General features: G+C 40.2%; 1 protein-coding gene across 1 annotated transcript in view; it reads left to right on the top strand.

Moving 5' to 3' along the window:
* The first annotated feature begins 1,035 nt into the window (after nucleotides 1-1,035).
* The window catches only part of itga1 (integrin, alpha 1), a 60,279-nt gene continuing 44,062 nt past the window's right edge, over nucleotides 1,036-17,252 (top strand). The window contains exon 1 of the mRNA XM_026173499.2: nucleotides 1,036-1,324. Coding sequence (XP_026029284.2) covers nucleotides 1,285-1,324 — 40 coding nt within the window. The 5' untranslated portion in view covers nucleotides 1,036-1,284. The remainder of the gene's footprint in view (nucleotides 1,325-17,252) is intronic.

The raw sequence follows: 17,252 nt of genomic DNA, 5'->3' as shown, positions 1-17,252 counted from the left end.
TTTATTTCCTCTTCATAAATCATATTCATTCAACTTCGTTTCCATCTAGACTAGCTCGATGACCAGTGGGTCCCCACCCACAGTTTGACAACCCCTGATTTAGTGAAACCTGTAAAACTTTCCTTCCTCCACAGTCAGACTGGCACAGCTTCATTTTTGTAAATCTTTTTCAATTTTTTAATGACTTTGCTGTTGAAAACAGAAGGACGAGCTGCCACACGGACCGAACCCTGTATGTTAAACTGAGCCTATTTTAGTCTTACTGCTGAGTTGTAGTCTCCAGACACCACTTGTACTAAGATTTTCCCATGGGCTTGACATAGGTTATAAAGTCCTGTGCATGATTAAACTCCCACACCCACGTTCAGGGACTGAAGCAATAATTCAGGCTTTGACTTTAGTCCCAGTAACTTGAGCTACTCATGTGCGTTATTTAAGGTTTTAATTTTGATGTGTCATGTTGAACAGGAAATTCGTATGTTTTGCTTGTCTTTTGGAACATGGTGGAGGTTCTGCAACAGCTGTACTAAGAGAAAGAATCACAAAACAGGTAGTCTACACTTTTTAAAAGCACATTGAAGCAGAGAAGGAGCTTAAACCTTAAAATTTTCAAGCACCAAGCTGAAGCACTGAAAGACTTCACACATATTCATCTAAAAGCTCTTAGGCTAAATGCAGGATGGCTTTGTTTTAGCTCTGTTTGTGACTGACCTGCTGCCTGCCTGGCATGTCTGTCCCTCATCCTTCTCTGCTCTACCTGTCCATTATTCTCCTCCATGGTTGTGTGTAAGTAACAGCTATACAGCGTGTCTTACAGCGGGAGGGAGGGGCGGAGAGGGAGTGAAACACACACAGTTGCGCTGCTTGCTGTGCGCGTCTGTTGGGGAGCGCACCCGTTTGCCGTGGAGGCTCTGTGCACGCCACATTGACAGACTTGCGACTGATGTGCGGATTTTTGCAGATGCCTTCATCCCAACCCTGCTTTTTATGGTGTCGCTGCTCACATTAACGGCCGAGCGACCCTCAGAGCTCAGGAACCCTCACTCCGCGACACTGCCCACTTTTTCTTCTCCTCCCTGTTTGTCCCGCCCAACTCAGAAGTCTAGTTTGATTCAGGACTTTCAGACTTTGAAGCTTCTGATGCACACGAAATGCTTCCAGGACTCTTACAAGTCTGCTGTTAGCCATTTTAAAAAAAATTCTGATAAATCTTCTGTTTAAAAGTCCGTGGACTGAGACTGAGTGAAGCTACAAGGACACAGCTTCACACTAACGGCACTCAGGATGTGGCAACGTTTTATTTTGACAACAGATGCGATTATTGGTAAGTAATGACCGCAGAAAAAAGACGCGTGTAATGATTATTGGATCAAATAACAAGCACTTCTTCTACAGTACCGAAGCTCCCTCGGCGCATCCTTGCGCGCACGCCAGACGGCACACGCTTGGATCCTGGCAGCATGCATAATTGACGACCGAGCGACTAAACGCATCCATTAGAAGTGTCACTCACCTTGCCAACACGCCCATTAAAAAGTCGGTGTCCTGTCCTAATACGAACTTTCTGTATGTGCCCAGGTGAGATTTATTCTGAAGGAACAAGGGTGCTTCATAGACAGCCAGGTCTCAGAGGCACGCCACCCATCAGCTTATATAACAGAGACGTTGAACGGTCAGTCAAATTACTGCGCGATGCTCTAATTAGATGCTGGTCATGCCAGAGTTTACGCTGTCAGAAGTAGGCTGTGTTTCTGCAGTGCCATGTGTTTCTGCTGTTTCTGGTGCAGATCTTGTGAAATTATGTCTCACCCTGTTTTAGAACAAACCCTCGTAGGCAGTGATTCGATCTGAAGTTCTTGGTTAAGGGAAATTGCTGCTGGCTTAGTGACGGGGCTAAGAGCTTGTGGGCTCGCTTTGGGTAGTTCCTCTGGTGATGCTACGCTCTCTCTCAAGTTCACCTCCAGAGCAGCAGAAGTGAATAAACTTCTAGGTCACGTCCAAGAAGTTTGTACCGGTGATGTATCAGAGTTTGGAGGAGGGGAGGATAAGTGGGAGAAAGTGGGATAGAGACAAAGTCAACAGTGCATGTCTCTGATTAATTCTCAGATTTCTACGCTTACATGTGATTCCGGCTTGTGATGGTCATTAGAGAATTGAGTTAGAGCTGGAGAGAAATGTGTGTGGCTGTGTGAGTGTCAAGTTCAGTTGAAGCTCATATGGCCAAGCCCATGCCATAACCATCCCATCATCATTTTCTTTTTAATCTAACCCTCTCTGTCTCTCTTTAGTGTCTTTAATCGTATTCCTGCAGTTTGTCGAACAGTGCTTTTCCTTCTACGTGCGCAAATTCAGGGTTATTGTGAATGAGGCTGGACGCTGTTACTTAACTGATCTTGTTCCATCACGCTCAGCGCTGCTGGCCCAGCACTGTAGTGTGAGCGGCAGGAGGCGGTTCACACAGGGGTAAAAGCTGGTTTGAGTCCATAGTGTTGGGTTATGATAGCTACCACTGCCTGCTTCAGAGGCCCACATGTGCTTGTTGTACTGGCAGCATTTAATCTATGTAAATTCCTAACAGCGATGGAGCTGCAGGTGGTTTGAGTTTGGTATTTCAGAGAAGAGGGGCATCTGGCTTCCATCAGTATGAGTCGACTGGAGTGACACAAACAGCAGGAACACAGTCACCTACTGGGCTGTGACTAATGATCATTTACGTTGTTCAATTTAATTCTTTTGTACTTAATAATTTAGTCTTTAACACATTAAAAAAATAGAAATGGGCTGCCATTCACACAAAGTACAGTTTTAGGCAATGCCACAATCTTCAAGGTGACATTAACACATAACACACATTGTTTGTCTGACCTTCTTATTGTAGCCAAAAACGTAATAAATTCTCACACTGGAACCACATCGTGTTTATGGTTTCATCTGAATCAATGACTTTAATGATCATAGAAATAGCTATTGGTTTTGCAATAATATTCACGATCTAAACATTTGACCTCTGTTTGAGGCTTTCTCTCGTTCCTCTCTTTTTTTGTCTGTTGACCTTGTGACTCAAGCCAAAGCTCTTTGTTTTCTTCTTTGAACTGCTCCTTTAATGCAGGGACTGCGGCAGCATCACGGCGCTCACACATGATAGGATGCTTGTGAGCCGCGAGAAATAGCCAGAGGGTATTTTGGAGTTCATATGGTTGCTAAACAAAGTTGCCTTTTATGGCCTGTTATTTGATTACAAAGGAGTAAATTAGATGAACGCTGTTTCGAGACCTCTGTTTCGCTGCCCCGCAGAGATTACAAGGTGTTTTCTGTACGAGTTGATCACATTTCAGTGTCTTTTCACAGTACGTGTGCTGCAGATATGGAAGGAGGAGCTGAAGGACGAGTCAAACACAAACGGGTTTACGTGCTTCACAACTCTTTCAAGGAAATTTGTCTTTTCCTGAGCACATGGAATGCCGCAGTAGAGCAGAGAGGGCAGTTAATTCATTGATGACTGGAATGTCAGAGGATATACTGTAAAGTCTTAAGACATTGCAACTCTGCAGTGAATTTATTAACTTGGCAAGACATAGCGGTGAAACCGGCCATCTCCGTCATTAGCAATATGTCTCCTCCTTCTCCTCCCCTCCTCCTATACTGACTGTAATATTTGAATCTGAATTAGCGTGCTCCCTGGAGTCTGCAGCAATCAGCACTAATCTGACATAAACTGTCTGCTGGCATGGGCGGACAGATTTCCTGGAGTGGTGAGTGATTATGTTAGCTTATCGTCGGCTTGTCTCTTCTTAGACTCAGTTTGAGCATCCTTATTTGTGTTTTTCACACACATGAATATATCTATAGACTGTGGGAATGCCTCTGCTGAACATGTGCGTGCAGCAGAAAATGACAGTTTTCACTTTTCACGTCTGGTGATTTTATTGTGGCAAAGTCACAACCAGGCTGCCATGATAAAAATGTCCTCTTCCAGTGAGAAAGCAGAGACTATATAGTCTTGAGAATTTGCTGTCATCATTTTCGTGGCAATCCAACCACCAAAACGCCACTTGAGGGAATTTGAAGTTGTTTCCAATTCGTTGTGATGAAGAAACTGAGGTCCGCCATGGCCAGTGCTTTATTTATTAATCATATCTTCAGTGCAAATATAGGCTGAAAAACACATGGCATGACCATCAGAATCAACAACCCCACCTGGTTGAAAAACTGTGTGGCTTCCTTCTGGCTGTAATTCCCTACACCTGCGCCTGTAATGCCTTCCTTAAAGGGCCAATCTAAAACCTCTGGCAGCATCCTATGCATATATAGGTTTTACTTCATTTGTTTGTTTGTTTTCTAGAAATTCATGGATGCCAGGAATGCCAATGTAAGGTTCTCTTTTTTTTAACTTAATGGTTGCATTTTGACAATATATAGACTAGAATTTATAGGTTTATAGAAATTTATAGAATCAAAATCTATCGAATCCACCCTTGATGCAAAAAAGGGAAAGTTTAATTAGTGCAGCAGAAGAAGATGACGTTATATCACAAAGATCGTGTGCTTTCTTGCATGAAAACAGCAGCTTCATTTGTAGTTACAGAAATATGCCAAAGGAGAAGTCTTTGAGAAATGGTCTGTTTACTCACATGTTTTTCTGATAGGTTGTGGTTACACTGCTATAGCCCACATGTGGAGGATTTCACACGAAGATGACAGCAAACTAACACCTACCTCATGGTTTCCACCTCTGACCATGTAACAGTGTGCCTGCTGCTCTTCCGCTACTCTCTGAGCACTGTATTCTCAGACTAAAGGGCTGTCTTGATGGTATTTGATGACCAAAAAAAATCAGTGGTGTGGTCATTATTCAAGTTATATAATATACATTACTCATTAATTTTCTTGAAAGTAATTTATAATGTACTTTATTTAACTACTTGCTGGAGAAAGTAAGTGCACTAGTACACTACTCGTTCTCATCACTATATTAGATTACCTGATATGTACTTTCTCAGAGTTAAAAGTTAAAAATATAAACCTTAGGTTACAATCCCACGACACATAACTTTATCCCAATGAGGACATACATATGATCTTTCATTCAGTATTTTCTGCATAGCTGACTGCTCATTACTGCCTTTGTTGAAGTGCACGCTCTGGCTGCTGGGCTGGGGTCGGCATACACTCAGCTCTGGGTTCTTGGCTAGCTTTGCGCTAGCATGCTGTCTGTGAAGTTGCTTGCAAAGAGCTAAAGTCATGCTATCAATATAATGTAGTTGTTTCTGTCCTGGACACAGTTTGTGCTTTATCATCTTGCTCTTGTCCTTTTGTGTCAGAAAAGTGAACGCAATATCCATATCTCCACTTTACATCGCTCAACCATTTCCTCCTCCTGCACACAAACTGAAAGCAGCTGATTATAAGATCAGTTCACTGTTTTTTTGTTTTGTTTTTCTCTACCCGTCCTGCAAATAACCGAAGAAACTTTGTAACCCAAGTAACAGCACAATTGTATCTGTGATGTGATCACTCCATTCAGCACAGTCGTGCATTAGATTACTGTAGTCCTGCATTGAAGCCTCAAGTTCAGAGATTCTGCCATCAGCTTGTACCCCCCCCCCCCCCCCCCCACACACACACACACACTGAGAACTCGTTAGCCAATGAGCATGTGCTTTTGTACCACAGATAAACCTTTACACTGCATGACCATAATTTACAAAAAATACTTACTACTTATATTTATTCAGTATAACCCAAATTCGTTGACTATAAAATAAAACAGTGAATAAACAGAAGTTAAATTGAATGCATTTTTTCTGCATTGGCTAAGATACGTTGTTAGTCCTGAGACAGACTGGTGATCTGTCCTCTCGCCCTCTGGTAACTGGGATAGACTCCAGCCACTTCACTCTGATAAGTAAGGATAAGTGGAAGAGGATGGATGGCTCTGTTCATATTTTCTAGTTTATACCAATGACACAAAGCACTTGTAATCATGGGATAAAATAGCCTCAAATCAGTGTTCGCTTTCTGGATATTTTCCAGTGCTTTCAGCTGGATTTCACAGCCTTCGTCAACGCTTGCAGTTTCGTAAGGAGGCGGGGTGGAGGCTGTAAACCAGTCTTAGTTCAAGAATAGTTTTCTTTCTCGTTTAACGATTTCTTGATAATTTTGACCTTTGTGATGAAACCACCATATGCAGGCCTTTGTTTTCTGTTCTGTGAAAACAAATCTCATGCCAAATAAGGGGGCGCCTCAGAGCCAGTTTTTATGACACAAAGCGGCTTCTTCTGTATTGGAACGATAGCTTAAATTTGCTAGATTTTTTTTCCTGTTAGTTGTTACAGTTTTTCTCAGTCGCTTTGGTGCGTTTCTCAGAACACCATTAACATTTGCACAGCAGTTAGTGCATTTCCCAAAACAATTAGTGCAAACTGCAAAACCTAGTGGATAGCCTGCAAAAGCACGTCACATGCACAGAATTGATTATCCATGCCTCAAAAGCAAGTATCCATGTCAATGAAACTGTCAGTGCCATCAAAATGAAAAGTCTTGACACCATCTTTATGAACAAGATAGTCAAATGGCATTGTCATGTTTCCACTATGACAGTTTATAATTTCAGTGTTTCCCATTGCAAAAACAATTGGTGGCACCTGAAAATGCTGACAACAGCACTATGGCCTACCTGTACAGCCATCTGAAATGTGCAGTAAAGTCACTGTAGATGTTATGGGAGTCTTGGGAGTAACTGAGACACTGAATACGTACGTTTCACATTTCCATTGTGTAGAAGTGTTTGTAATCCTACAGAATTGTGCAAAAGAAAAATATGCTACAGTCACTTGTTCACTGTAGAATACATGTAAACATAAAATCACCCATTTGGTAGAGCCTCCTCATGAGTGACAGCTGTAATTCACCTGAGATCAATTGTTCAATTTCGGAGACATTTCCAGGAACAATGATACAGAAAGGTATAGGATTTGCTTGACAGATGGCCAATATTTGGCATGTGATAACTAGTTCAACAATTTTGTGTGTGATGACTCAAGCAATGGATGTATGACTATTAGTTTTATTGGGAATGACTATTCAGCATCCATAGGTATGATTACTTTTGACTGACATGACATAAGCAAATGGAAATGTCAGAAAGCAGCAGGGAAATGTATGGAAGCAACTGATTCATGTCCAAAATCATTTGCAGTTTGTTCAGAGAGAGGAGAAATTGCTACTATGATGTGCACAAATGACTGAGTGTTGTGGAGGTTGAACTAATAGTTATGAGAATTTCAATTCTGATCTGAGAAACGCACCAAAGCGACTGAGAAAAACTGTATTAAAGACGTCTAACAGAAAAATACAGATATGGTGAAACTCTAGCTGGAGCTGAAGTTGTTTATTCTTCCCAGTGGTTTGATATTGTTAGTTACCTGCAGCTTCACAGGATTCAGCTGTGTGTCTCCAAAGTGACAGTGTTGTGTGTATTTATACCTGCAGTTAAGTCGAATTATGTCTAAGTAGCAGCCACTGAATAAGTGTTTTAACACATGTCATGTATAGCTCAAATGAGCCTCTTTGATCACAGCCGTTTGTTGTAATGCTCCTTTTTCTTGTCTCGCGTTTCTTGCCTTGGTCGTTGAACAAAGGGGCCCATCTTCAGAACTACAATACACAAATCTCATGCAACTAGCCTGAATGTGAATCAGTTGCCTTCTGAGCTGGTGCAACAGTGTGTGCAACAGTGTGTGCAACAGCTGAAATGTTTTTGTGCAATTTGCATTGAAATTAGTTTTCTCATGAGATGCTAACATTTTTTTGCAAACCTTCACACAGTGATACTGGTGCCAGTGACCCCACATGCCACTGTAGCAGCCACCACAGAGGAAGTGAAAATGCGTGGTTTGCCAACAGAAAATGTATGTGGCGTATCTCATGCTTCAGCAAAGGTCAGATTCACAGTGTGAATGCTGATTTGCATGCTGAAAACTCAAGTGAGAATGATGCATACGGCACAACATGGCTATATTTAGAGGAAATTGTTAGTTAAGGTAGCGTTTAGCTCAGAGTTCTGTTGCAAACTCTGCTGTAGTATTTCAGCTGTTTACTGCAAACATTTAGAAAAAAAAGATGTAATTGTTGCTGTGACAACCACTACTTAAACTTGGGTGAACTGCTCGTTCTAAACAAGTTCTCTTTCATTTGCACAGCTTTCAGTTAATACTCTTGCTGGAAATTTGGTGGCTGTAATGCCAAACGTAGCATGCAAGAAATGCTTGGAAGCATGGAAGATCCATCATATGAGAAGACACAACGATCCAACTTCTTATCCGATTCTGATATAATACCCGATACCTTATCCTTGAGTATTCCATTACACGCAATGCTGATGTGATGTGGTACTTTTGGTTGCTCCCTTATTTCTCAACTGGTTGCCATGGTGAATGTTCTTCTTAGCACAGTTTTTGCCCTCGCTGACACAATCCTCCTGTTTGTCCTGGGACCAGCATTGAGAGTACACTAACTTATGACCCCCTGAGGCTGGACTTACGTCTCTTCTTGGTCTCAAACCAAGGACACAGAGATCCGTTAACTCTGTTAACCATTTCATCACTGAGGCACACAGAGCACTGACATGATGTTCGTGTCAATTTACTTATGAATAAACTGTCTTCCTCTTTCTTGTAATCAAATAAAATTACAACAGATCTGCATCCACCAGAACTTTTTCCAGAGAAGATTCTGAAGTAACGTTTTGGGCATTTATTACTTTCTTATCAAGAAGCATATACACACAGACCTAAGGAATATACCACATTTCAGATTCCACTCAATAGCTCTGTGTGTGTGTTTAAAGTCTTATTTTATGTTTGTTGCTCTGCTTAAGACATCGTGAAACCTGAAGTAAAGTCTCAAACAATGATTTATTAATTGCCTTTGTTTTTGGAATACTCTTCATGGACCTTTGTCTTTTTTCATGTGATTTGAAAGTGTTATGCAAGACTGATTTATAATATATATAGAGTGATTTATATATTATGTATGTGTTCAGGCTTTTTATATCAGTTTGTCAGGGACTGCAGTGACAGGAGCTATTTCCATGCCCTACACTACAGTCAAAATGAGTCTGGCACATTCAGATTTTTGCATGTTTGCAGTAACCCATTTAAATAAAATAAAGATCAAATATAATACACCAATACATCCAAGAGTATATATTTGCTAAATTGGTATTTGTTGTAAAAAAAACTCAGTGTGAGCGTAGTTACCGCACTGCTGATGTCATTTATCGTCAATGCATTTTCACTTTGTCCTGTTTTGAGTCCCACTCGCAAAATGACATCAGGGTGAAGTAAATGTGTGCAAACATCTAGTGTGGAGTGGTGCTGACAAGAAACGGGTGAAAGAATAACTTGAGTTTCCAAGAAGTTTTGCTACTGTGAGTGCAATGAAAGTACTATCAACTGAACAAAGCATGAGCGACAGAAAGAAGGCGACAGTAAACAGTCGGGGTAGCGAGTGTGAACTGTGTCCAACCTGCTGAATTATTTCTGTTGGCCTCCTCCACGCCATGTTAGCTCTCCAGCTAAAAGCTGGTGCTGCACAGCTGTTGATGTGTGGTATTGTAAACAAAGAACAACAAAGAACTTAATTTAATAGATTGTGTCACTGTCACTGATATCGATAGCATAGCATTCTGTAGTACTCTCTTATCTTAATAACAGATTGGTGCATCACTAGACTACAGGGTAACCACATCTGAACTCAAACAGGCATATATGCAGCACTTCCCCCCATGTCTCCTTCATCTCCCACATAATATATATGTCTTGCAGGTCTTTGTAGTAGTGATCTATGAATCATATATACAGGCCTTTGATACAGACGATCCACTCAGGCATTCATAGTGTTAAGCTGCTTAGTTCTTCTTAAATTTAATGGAAGTAATCATACAGAGAACGGAAAAAAAAGAATAAAAAGGAAGAGGAGGATTAAATCTTTCTTGTACCTCGCTTTGCGTCTGTTTCATAAAGGTGCATGATCTGTGCGCAGAACAAGACAAATATGTGCATGTGGGGAAAAAATAGTCAACACCAACTACTGCATCAAAGATCAGATGAACCTACGCAAGCTTGGATCAATAGTGTCATGCATACGGTATCTGTTTTCCTGATGTATGATAGTCTTCTCTTTCTTTTGCCTCACTTCTTGCAGGAAAGCCAGCTGCAGTGATGGGTGACATGTGTTTTGCTTGGAGGGTTTACCTTTTTAGGCTTGAGCATAAGAAGCTAAAAATGTAGGAAAAGAAAGCAAAATCTGACGTTAGTCCTGGAACAAAAAACTGTTGATTGATCATTTTGGTAATGGATCACGTAAGTTATTGTTCAAATAAATGCATCAGGTTCTCACCTTTTAAGAAGAATTTTTTGGATTGACTCTGGAAAATAAAAACCCTAAATTTATTGCCATCTCCTTGATATTATCCACTATTTTCTGACAGTGCAAAGCAACTATTGCTCTGTCACCAAGTCCACATTAAAAACTTAGGAAGATTAACTTTTAGTGATTAACTGCAATTACTTAGAGTAAACTGTAAATGATTAAAGGTAATCATTTAATTGAGAAGCCTTCTTCTTGTCAGTAACTCTACCACAGTGTCACATGAAGTTCATTTAGATGATGACAAACTCATGCATCCGGAGTGTGCGCAGAGTTTACTGATGTCACAAAAAAAAGCGAAGCTGGCAGGATGCTACAGTTACTGGAGAAACAAGACAAAGAAGCATATTTCTTGAAACATTGTGATGTCAAAGAAAAGTTCAAAGATGCTGCCTCGAGCCTGCAAAACCACCAAGCCCACCCACATGTCTTAGTCTCATATACTGTTGCCTGAACAAGCGACAGATGTGTAACAGTTTTTCCTGGTACTGACTGCTGTCTGTGCAGCATATGGCACCCATGTGAGGTGGAAGATGCACAGAGTCAGGTAAAGCTGGTGTGTCTTCTAAAAGCAGTAATGGCGTTACTGGTTGGTAATCAAAGATGCATATCAGCTCGAAGGGAGAAAGATGCATGGTGTGGGCACATCGTGGATAACAGGCATTCACAGAGCCATGAAATGTGAAAAATTAAAGTGGAAGAAATTTTTAAAAAAAGAACTATTTTTACCTTCAATGACTCACAGTAAACTAGCAACAGTCCATTTCCCCTAACAAACACTGTCTGACCACCTTGAAGCCACCCACTCTCTGCTTCACACAGAAAAGGACATTCATAGCAAGGTGGACATGTTTAAAGTTGGACTAGTCATTGCTGACACTGAATGCCAGTGTAGTCCCATTTTTACCAAAATGTGCAAAACTGAAATATTTTTAGTATTTTTTTTTCATTACAGAAATAAGCTGGAATAACATTCATGAAGAATATTTGGCTCATATATGCTCCACCGTCTTTACCAGCTAGCTGCTAATACTAACCACAGCCCTGGTACGTGGTTCTGCACAGGGACTATGCAGTAGGATTTTAATGCTTTTTCACTGTTATGTTAACACTAGATTCTCGATGCTGATTAACTTCATCCAAAATGATAATGAAAGAACTTGATGAAACACCCAGTGATGGGATAGCTCGAAATATGCGTTGTTTTGTTTTCTATTAGATGGATATCATCATGATCTTACTCATCATAATCATGCACTGGAAAGCATGGTTGGGACTTTCCCATCACCATCACCATGCCAGTGAACTACTTGGAGACTGGAACAAGACTGGGCTGGAAATGTAGCATGTAGCAGCGTCAGTGTTGTGACATGCTGATGCATTCATATATTTTCATTCCTTTAACGGTCATGGTCATTACTATCACATAGTCATAATATTGTAACTACGCGATAGTAATTTCAGTTGTTTCTACAGCAAACCTTCGACAGCAAAACTTTCTTTGTGTGCTTCACACTTTACAATAACCTGTGATTTGTGATTTAACATGGGCCAGATGAGCTACCCCGCCCCTGATGTTCTGGTTTATTGTTAATGATTCAATGAAAGGTAATAATTGTGGTATGTAGGGCATGAACTCTATTTCATTCGGATGTGGGCCGTGCCAGAAGCACAGCACGAGACACACTTTTCAGAGTAAAAGCATTGACTTGATTGCTAAAGCTTTTTAAAGCTTAAGTATTACTTCACACTGTGACACTCAACACACTTTTGTATTGTTTTTCCTTTTTTCTTGCTGATTTGCGACGCTTTCGTCTAACTTGCAGGCATTTTATTGTCAGTATCTTCGTCAGTGGCATATTGGACAGCTACAATAGATTTCACACCTAATATTAACAACAGCAGGTGTTATTTTAATTGTCCTTGGGGTCCAAATATACTCAAGTGCAGTGTAGAAGGGATTGAGCACCCTAAAATTGAATCCCTGCTATGTGTGTGTTAATGGTGACTTGTGGTAAAGCTCACCAGGGCTGGGTTTTACCACAGAAAATGACTCATTTCTGTCTGAGGTGCTGTGTCTGCCAGAGCTGCAGACGGAGAAGTGAGGGGGGAAATTAAAAAAAAGCTTGGTGTCGCCATGGCAGTGCTTGTGCTAAACCTTTTCTGTCGTATGAAGTCATCTCCAGAAGTCAAATTGATATTTCCTGTCTCGCTCCTGAAAGCTGGATACATATTGTGTCTGTGTTTAATTTTTTTTGCTTAATAGTTACAGTTTTCTGTGAGATGACTGACCGATTGTAGGGGTGATCTCTGTGAAGTGTTTTAAAAGGCTTATTTTCCTACGAGTGTCCTAAAAGCCCAGAGATAAGAGCTGAAAAATCCCCCAAAGACACACACGTCACGTCTTTTGGTTTCATAAACGAACGAGATACCCGTGAAGGTGCTACATCACAAATCGTGTCAGTTTACTAAGGTCTTAACCCCCACAGGAGGTCAAGCCACACACATGCATCAGCAGCTAGAAGCATTCTGCATGTTTTTTTTCACACTTCATCATCTGTCCACACTTTTCCTCAGGCTGTTACAATTTTAGCATTCCCAGGAGCTTGCTTTTAACCCCTTTGAGTGGTTGGGGTTGTAATTACATAAAAATACATTCATTAAAAAACAAAACAAAAAAAACCCCAAAACAAACAAACAAAAAAACTTCTTTCCAACATTTTTGTGAGCCATTCATTATTCCCAGAAATTTATACCTATCTACCTGCAGACAGCTTGTGTACGCCGAGGTATTTTTCAGTCATGTGACCTTCGGCACTGCACAGTTGTTGTGAGGCATTAGGAGCAAAGTGGACAGGGGCAGAGGCAACGGGGCGGATTGGGAGGCAGAGGGGAAAGCTGTTGGTGAGACAATGCGGAGTCAGACGGGAGGTCCCGTTTCCGAACATGTGCTGAAGGAGGACAGCACCTTATCTTCAGTTTGAGTGAAAACAAGCAGACAAGTTAGAAAGCTTAAGTTGGAGCCAAGGCTAAACGATTCCCCGTTTCCCAGTCTTTATGTTACGCTAACTGTCTTTAGCTTCATATTACGTGCTATCAGATTTCAGTGGACACCTACCTACACCAGAAGCAGTCATTACAGTTTAAAACTCGATAACTTTTGCTAAAAATGCTAAATCAAGTTGCACCATCAATTACACTTCTTCTTTCTTTTTCCTGAGAGAATAAGGTGACGATTCGCTGTATGAGTTTGCCTGGAAAGTGCAATGATGTGTGGTTTTCTTGAAACGTGCACTTTAACCGACAGTAAAGAAGAACTCTTTAGAGGCTTAAATGTAAACCTAATGTTTTGTGGAAGTGAATGCAAAACGTTAACACCTTGTCTTTTTTCTTCATGTGTTATTTCAGTCACGTATGAAGTGAGTTTTGCCTTACTGCACCGTGAGAAGCAGGGGGTAGTAAGTCAGAGTCGCTGTGATTTGATCACTTAGTCTTTTATTTTTGCCATATTTCCTTTTTGTTCTCATTAGGTTGCACAAACGTCTTCCAGGAGTGGGGCTCCTGGCTGTATGTTGTGCAGGTGAAGACACATACAGCATTCATTTAAGATTTAAGGTGGGAGGGTCATGCATCTGGAGATAGTGTGAGATAGGTGGTGTGGTACCCTCTGCTTATTTTCCTCTGTCAGCATTATCTTTTGGCAAAAAGATAATGCTGAATCACTAACACTACAAATGTGTTAGTGATTCAGCTCAAAAGCACTAAATGTTGGCTGTTAGCGCTTTTTTTTCTTTAATCTTTTCCATGACTTTTTCTCTCTGTATTGTGCCACAACATGTGACACTCTTACACTTTGACTGTGTTACAGAAACTTCCTTCAGTCACTGTATATACAGGCTTTTTCCCACTGCATTCTTTTCTTCCACAGCTCCCTGACGGCGCCAACCTGTCAGTTGCTTGTTAAACTCATGTTGTTTTGGGTGTAGTTTGTGATATAGTTTTCTCTCTTTTTTTTTTGTTAAACAGGATTTAGGTCTGCCTGTAGTCATTTCCTTGTTTTTGCCCATGTGAACTAATCAGGGGCCCATAACTTCTTGCCAGAAGAAACACATAAGGAGTGCCCCCCCCACACACACACGCACACACGCATACTTGTTGTCCCCCGAGTTTCTTAGTACCTGCTAAGCGCTGATAGCCTCAGATCTCAGTCTCTATATGTGTGCATGTTTGCATCTGTGCACCAGGCCTGTCCAGCCCTTCACCCTCTTGTGTCTCTGCCAGCAGCAGGTTAGAGCTATCCATCATACATATGGAGAGATGGAGATGGTGTCTGCTTGGAGCAATGTTTCATGTTAACCATGATGCTCTTCACACACACACAAATGTTTCATAGGATCTGACTAATCACATCTCTTCTTTAGAACAGATTGGTACCATATCAAAAGTTTGTGAGGCTCCACTCAGATACAGTATGTATGTGCAAAAAGTCTTAAGTCACTCCATTTCTTTATATTTTTCTTTCGAGCATTTTCAGATACATTTATTAAACCACTTAACACTGACCTGTGAATCATTCAAGCATAAGAAGGCACATAACTTAAGTGATGAACTAGTGTTGTGTCTTCACATAATAGACAACTTATCAAAGAACCAATTTTAAATGGTATAATTGGGAACTTTTTTACTAGAACTACACATAATGTGTTCCCATTTCTTTGGTTGAATTGACAAAAATTCCAATGAAAACACAGTCTGATAGACATAAAGTAGTATTTTTGCACCAACAATGTGATTCCCAAAGAGGTATTAGCCAAAAACACAGCATGATGTGCAATTCAAGAAATTTGAGGAAACTGCAAGTGGAAGACAAAAAACAAACAAAAAAACAACAGCAGATAAACTGTATCTGAAAGTCATATCCTTAAGAAAAAAGAAGAAGAACTTCAGATGATCTATATACTGTTTGATATCCTGGCAAAATACAAATAAATGACAGGAGACTTAAGACTTTTGCATAGTACTGTGGTGTAAATGTAATGACTAATTTTCTTTAGGTTTTACATTCAGACTGTTCTATTCAATTCTAAAGATAACTAAATATCTGACAAAAAAGAAACAAATTTAAAAAGCACTTGAGAAAGAGAAGTTCCACACACTTTTGATCAACCATAGTGTGAAATGGATATATATCAACATTCATCCAGAAGTAATGAAGTAATCAAATGGAAGGCTATAAAGTAAAATTCCCTCTTGTATACTTTCTATCTTTTTGTGAGAAATCACTGATGGGGAGACGTTTTGTGTCTTTTGGGGTTTTTTTTGTAGTTACATCAAGTTAAACAGAAATGAACAATGATCATATGCGCGCACACACGCACACACACACACACACACACACACACACACACACACACACACACACACACACACACACATAGGTGTAAATATACATATGTACATTTTGTATGTACTTGCAGTGATTGATATTGTCACTTCTGGATCACTATTAATATAATCACATTACAGTAAAACTCACAATTCTCCTCCTCTTCCCTTCCTTATCTTATCTGCCGGTACCCCCCTCTTACCTGTGAACACTCTCCACTAAGGTTATCAACATCACAGCAAAACAGCATTTCATAGTAATTCCTGTCAGTCAACATAACTTTCAATTAAAAGCTCTTTTAACTCAAAACACGACTCGACAAGCACGGACCTTTTAAAAACTGTGTCAAAGTTTTTTGACTCAGCATCACGTTGTCTGTTTTGGGGTGTATTTTGTGGATTTCTCCGCAAACAGCAGCAGCAACTAAAAGATTCAAATCAAAACCAACATATCACAAATTTCTTTTTGCTGATATCATCTTTGAAGTTTCATTTTTTTTGTGAGCCTTCAAACCACAGCTATGCTGATTTCCTGCTTGTTACTCAGAATAGTCATGTATTTATTGGGGAAAACGATACTTCTGGTAATACTGGAGCAATTCTGATGCATTAGCAAGGCTGGTCAGAATTAATTTGGGTAATCTTTGTTTGACTTTATGTTTTTATGTGTGCCATTTTATTTTTTTACATTTCACCAGTTTCTGGCTCATGTATTAGTATTCATAGTTTGTGTGTATGTCTTGGGTGGTATTTGTCCTTGCTGTTGAGTAGCCCTGACCACGAACAAAGAAAAGATCAAGGGGAGTTGTGTGACCTTCCATAAACACATCTGTGTGTGTGTGTGTGTGTGTGTGTGTGTGTGTGTGTGTGTGTGTGTGTGTGTGTGTGTGTGTGTGTGTGTGTGTGTGTGTGTCAGAAAGACAGAGTATGTTGATAGGACTGGGCGGCACTAGTTAGATGTGCTAATAAGGGTAAACCCTAATTTCAAAATAATTATCCTGAGCAATAATGAAAATCCAGTAATTTAAAACACAATAACAAAGTTGCAGTGCTGTTTAATTTGTATATTTATGCCATATTTATTTTTATAATGTGTACTTTTTCTTTCCAATCTTCATTCAGTAAGCCTTTGTGTAATACAAAAACAAACTTCAACTAACGATTACGTCTATCTTCTGTTATTATCCACAATAAACCAACGTGTCTGCATCTTTTTAAAAGGACGTGTTTCTGAATTTTAGTGCTGCCTTGAGAATAACAGAAACAGTATGTTAGTGGTTCACATTTAAAACCACTCTTTGCTTTTCAACAAAATTGCACCGCTCTCATGTAAATCTGGGGCTAGTGCAGGGTGTGCATTGGCTCATCCCAATTCTGAAAATGGAAAATGTAGCCATTTTCAGGGAAATGTTCCAGTAGCTCATAAAAAGAAAATC

Source organism: Astatotilapia calliptera, chromosome 7 (assembly GCF_964374335.1).
Source record: "Astatotilapia calliptera chromosome 7, fAstCal68.1, whole genome shotgun sequence".
In the NCBI taxonomy this organism is placed as follows: Eukaryota; Metazoa; Chordata; class Actinopteri; order Cichliformes; family Cichlidae; genus Astatotilapia; species Astatotilapia calliptera.
This window is presented reverse-complemented; position numbering and strand designations above follow the sequence as displayed.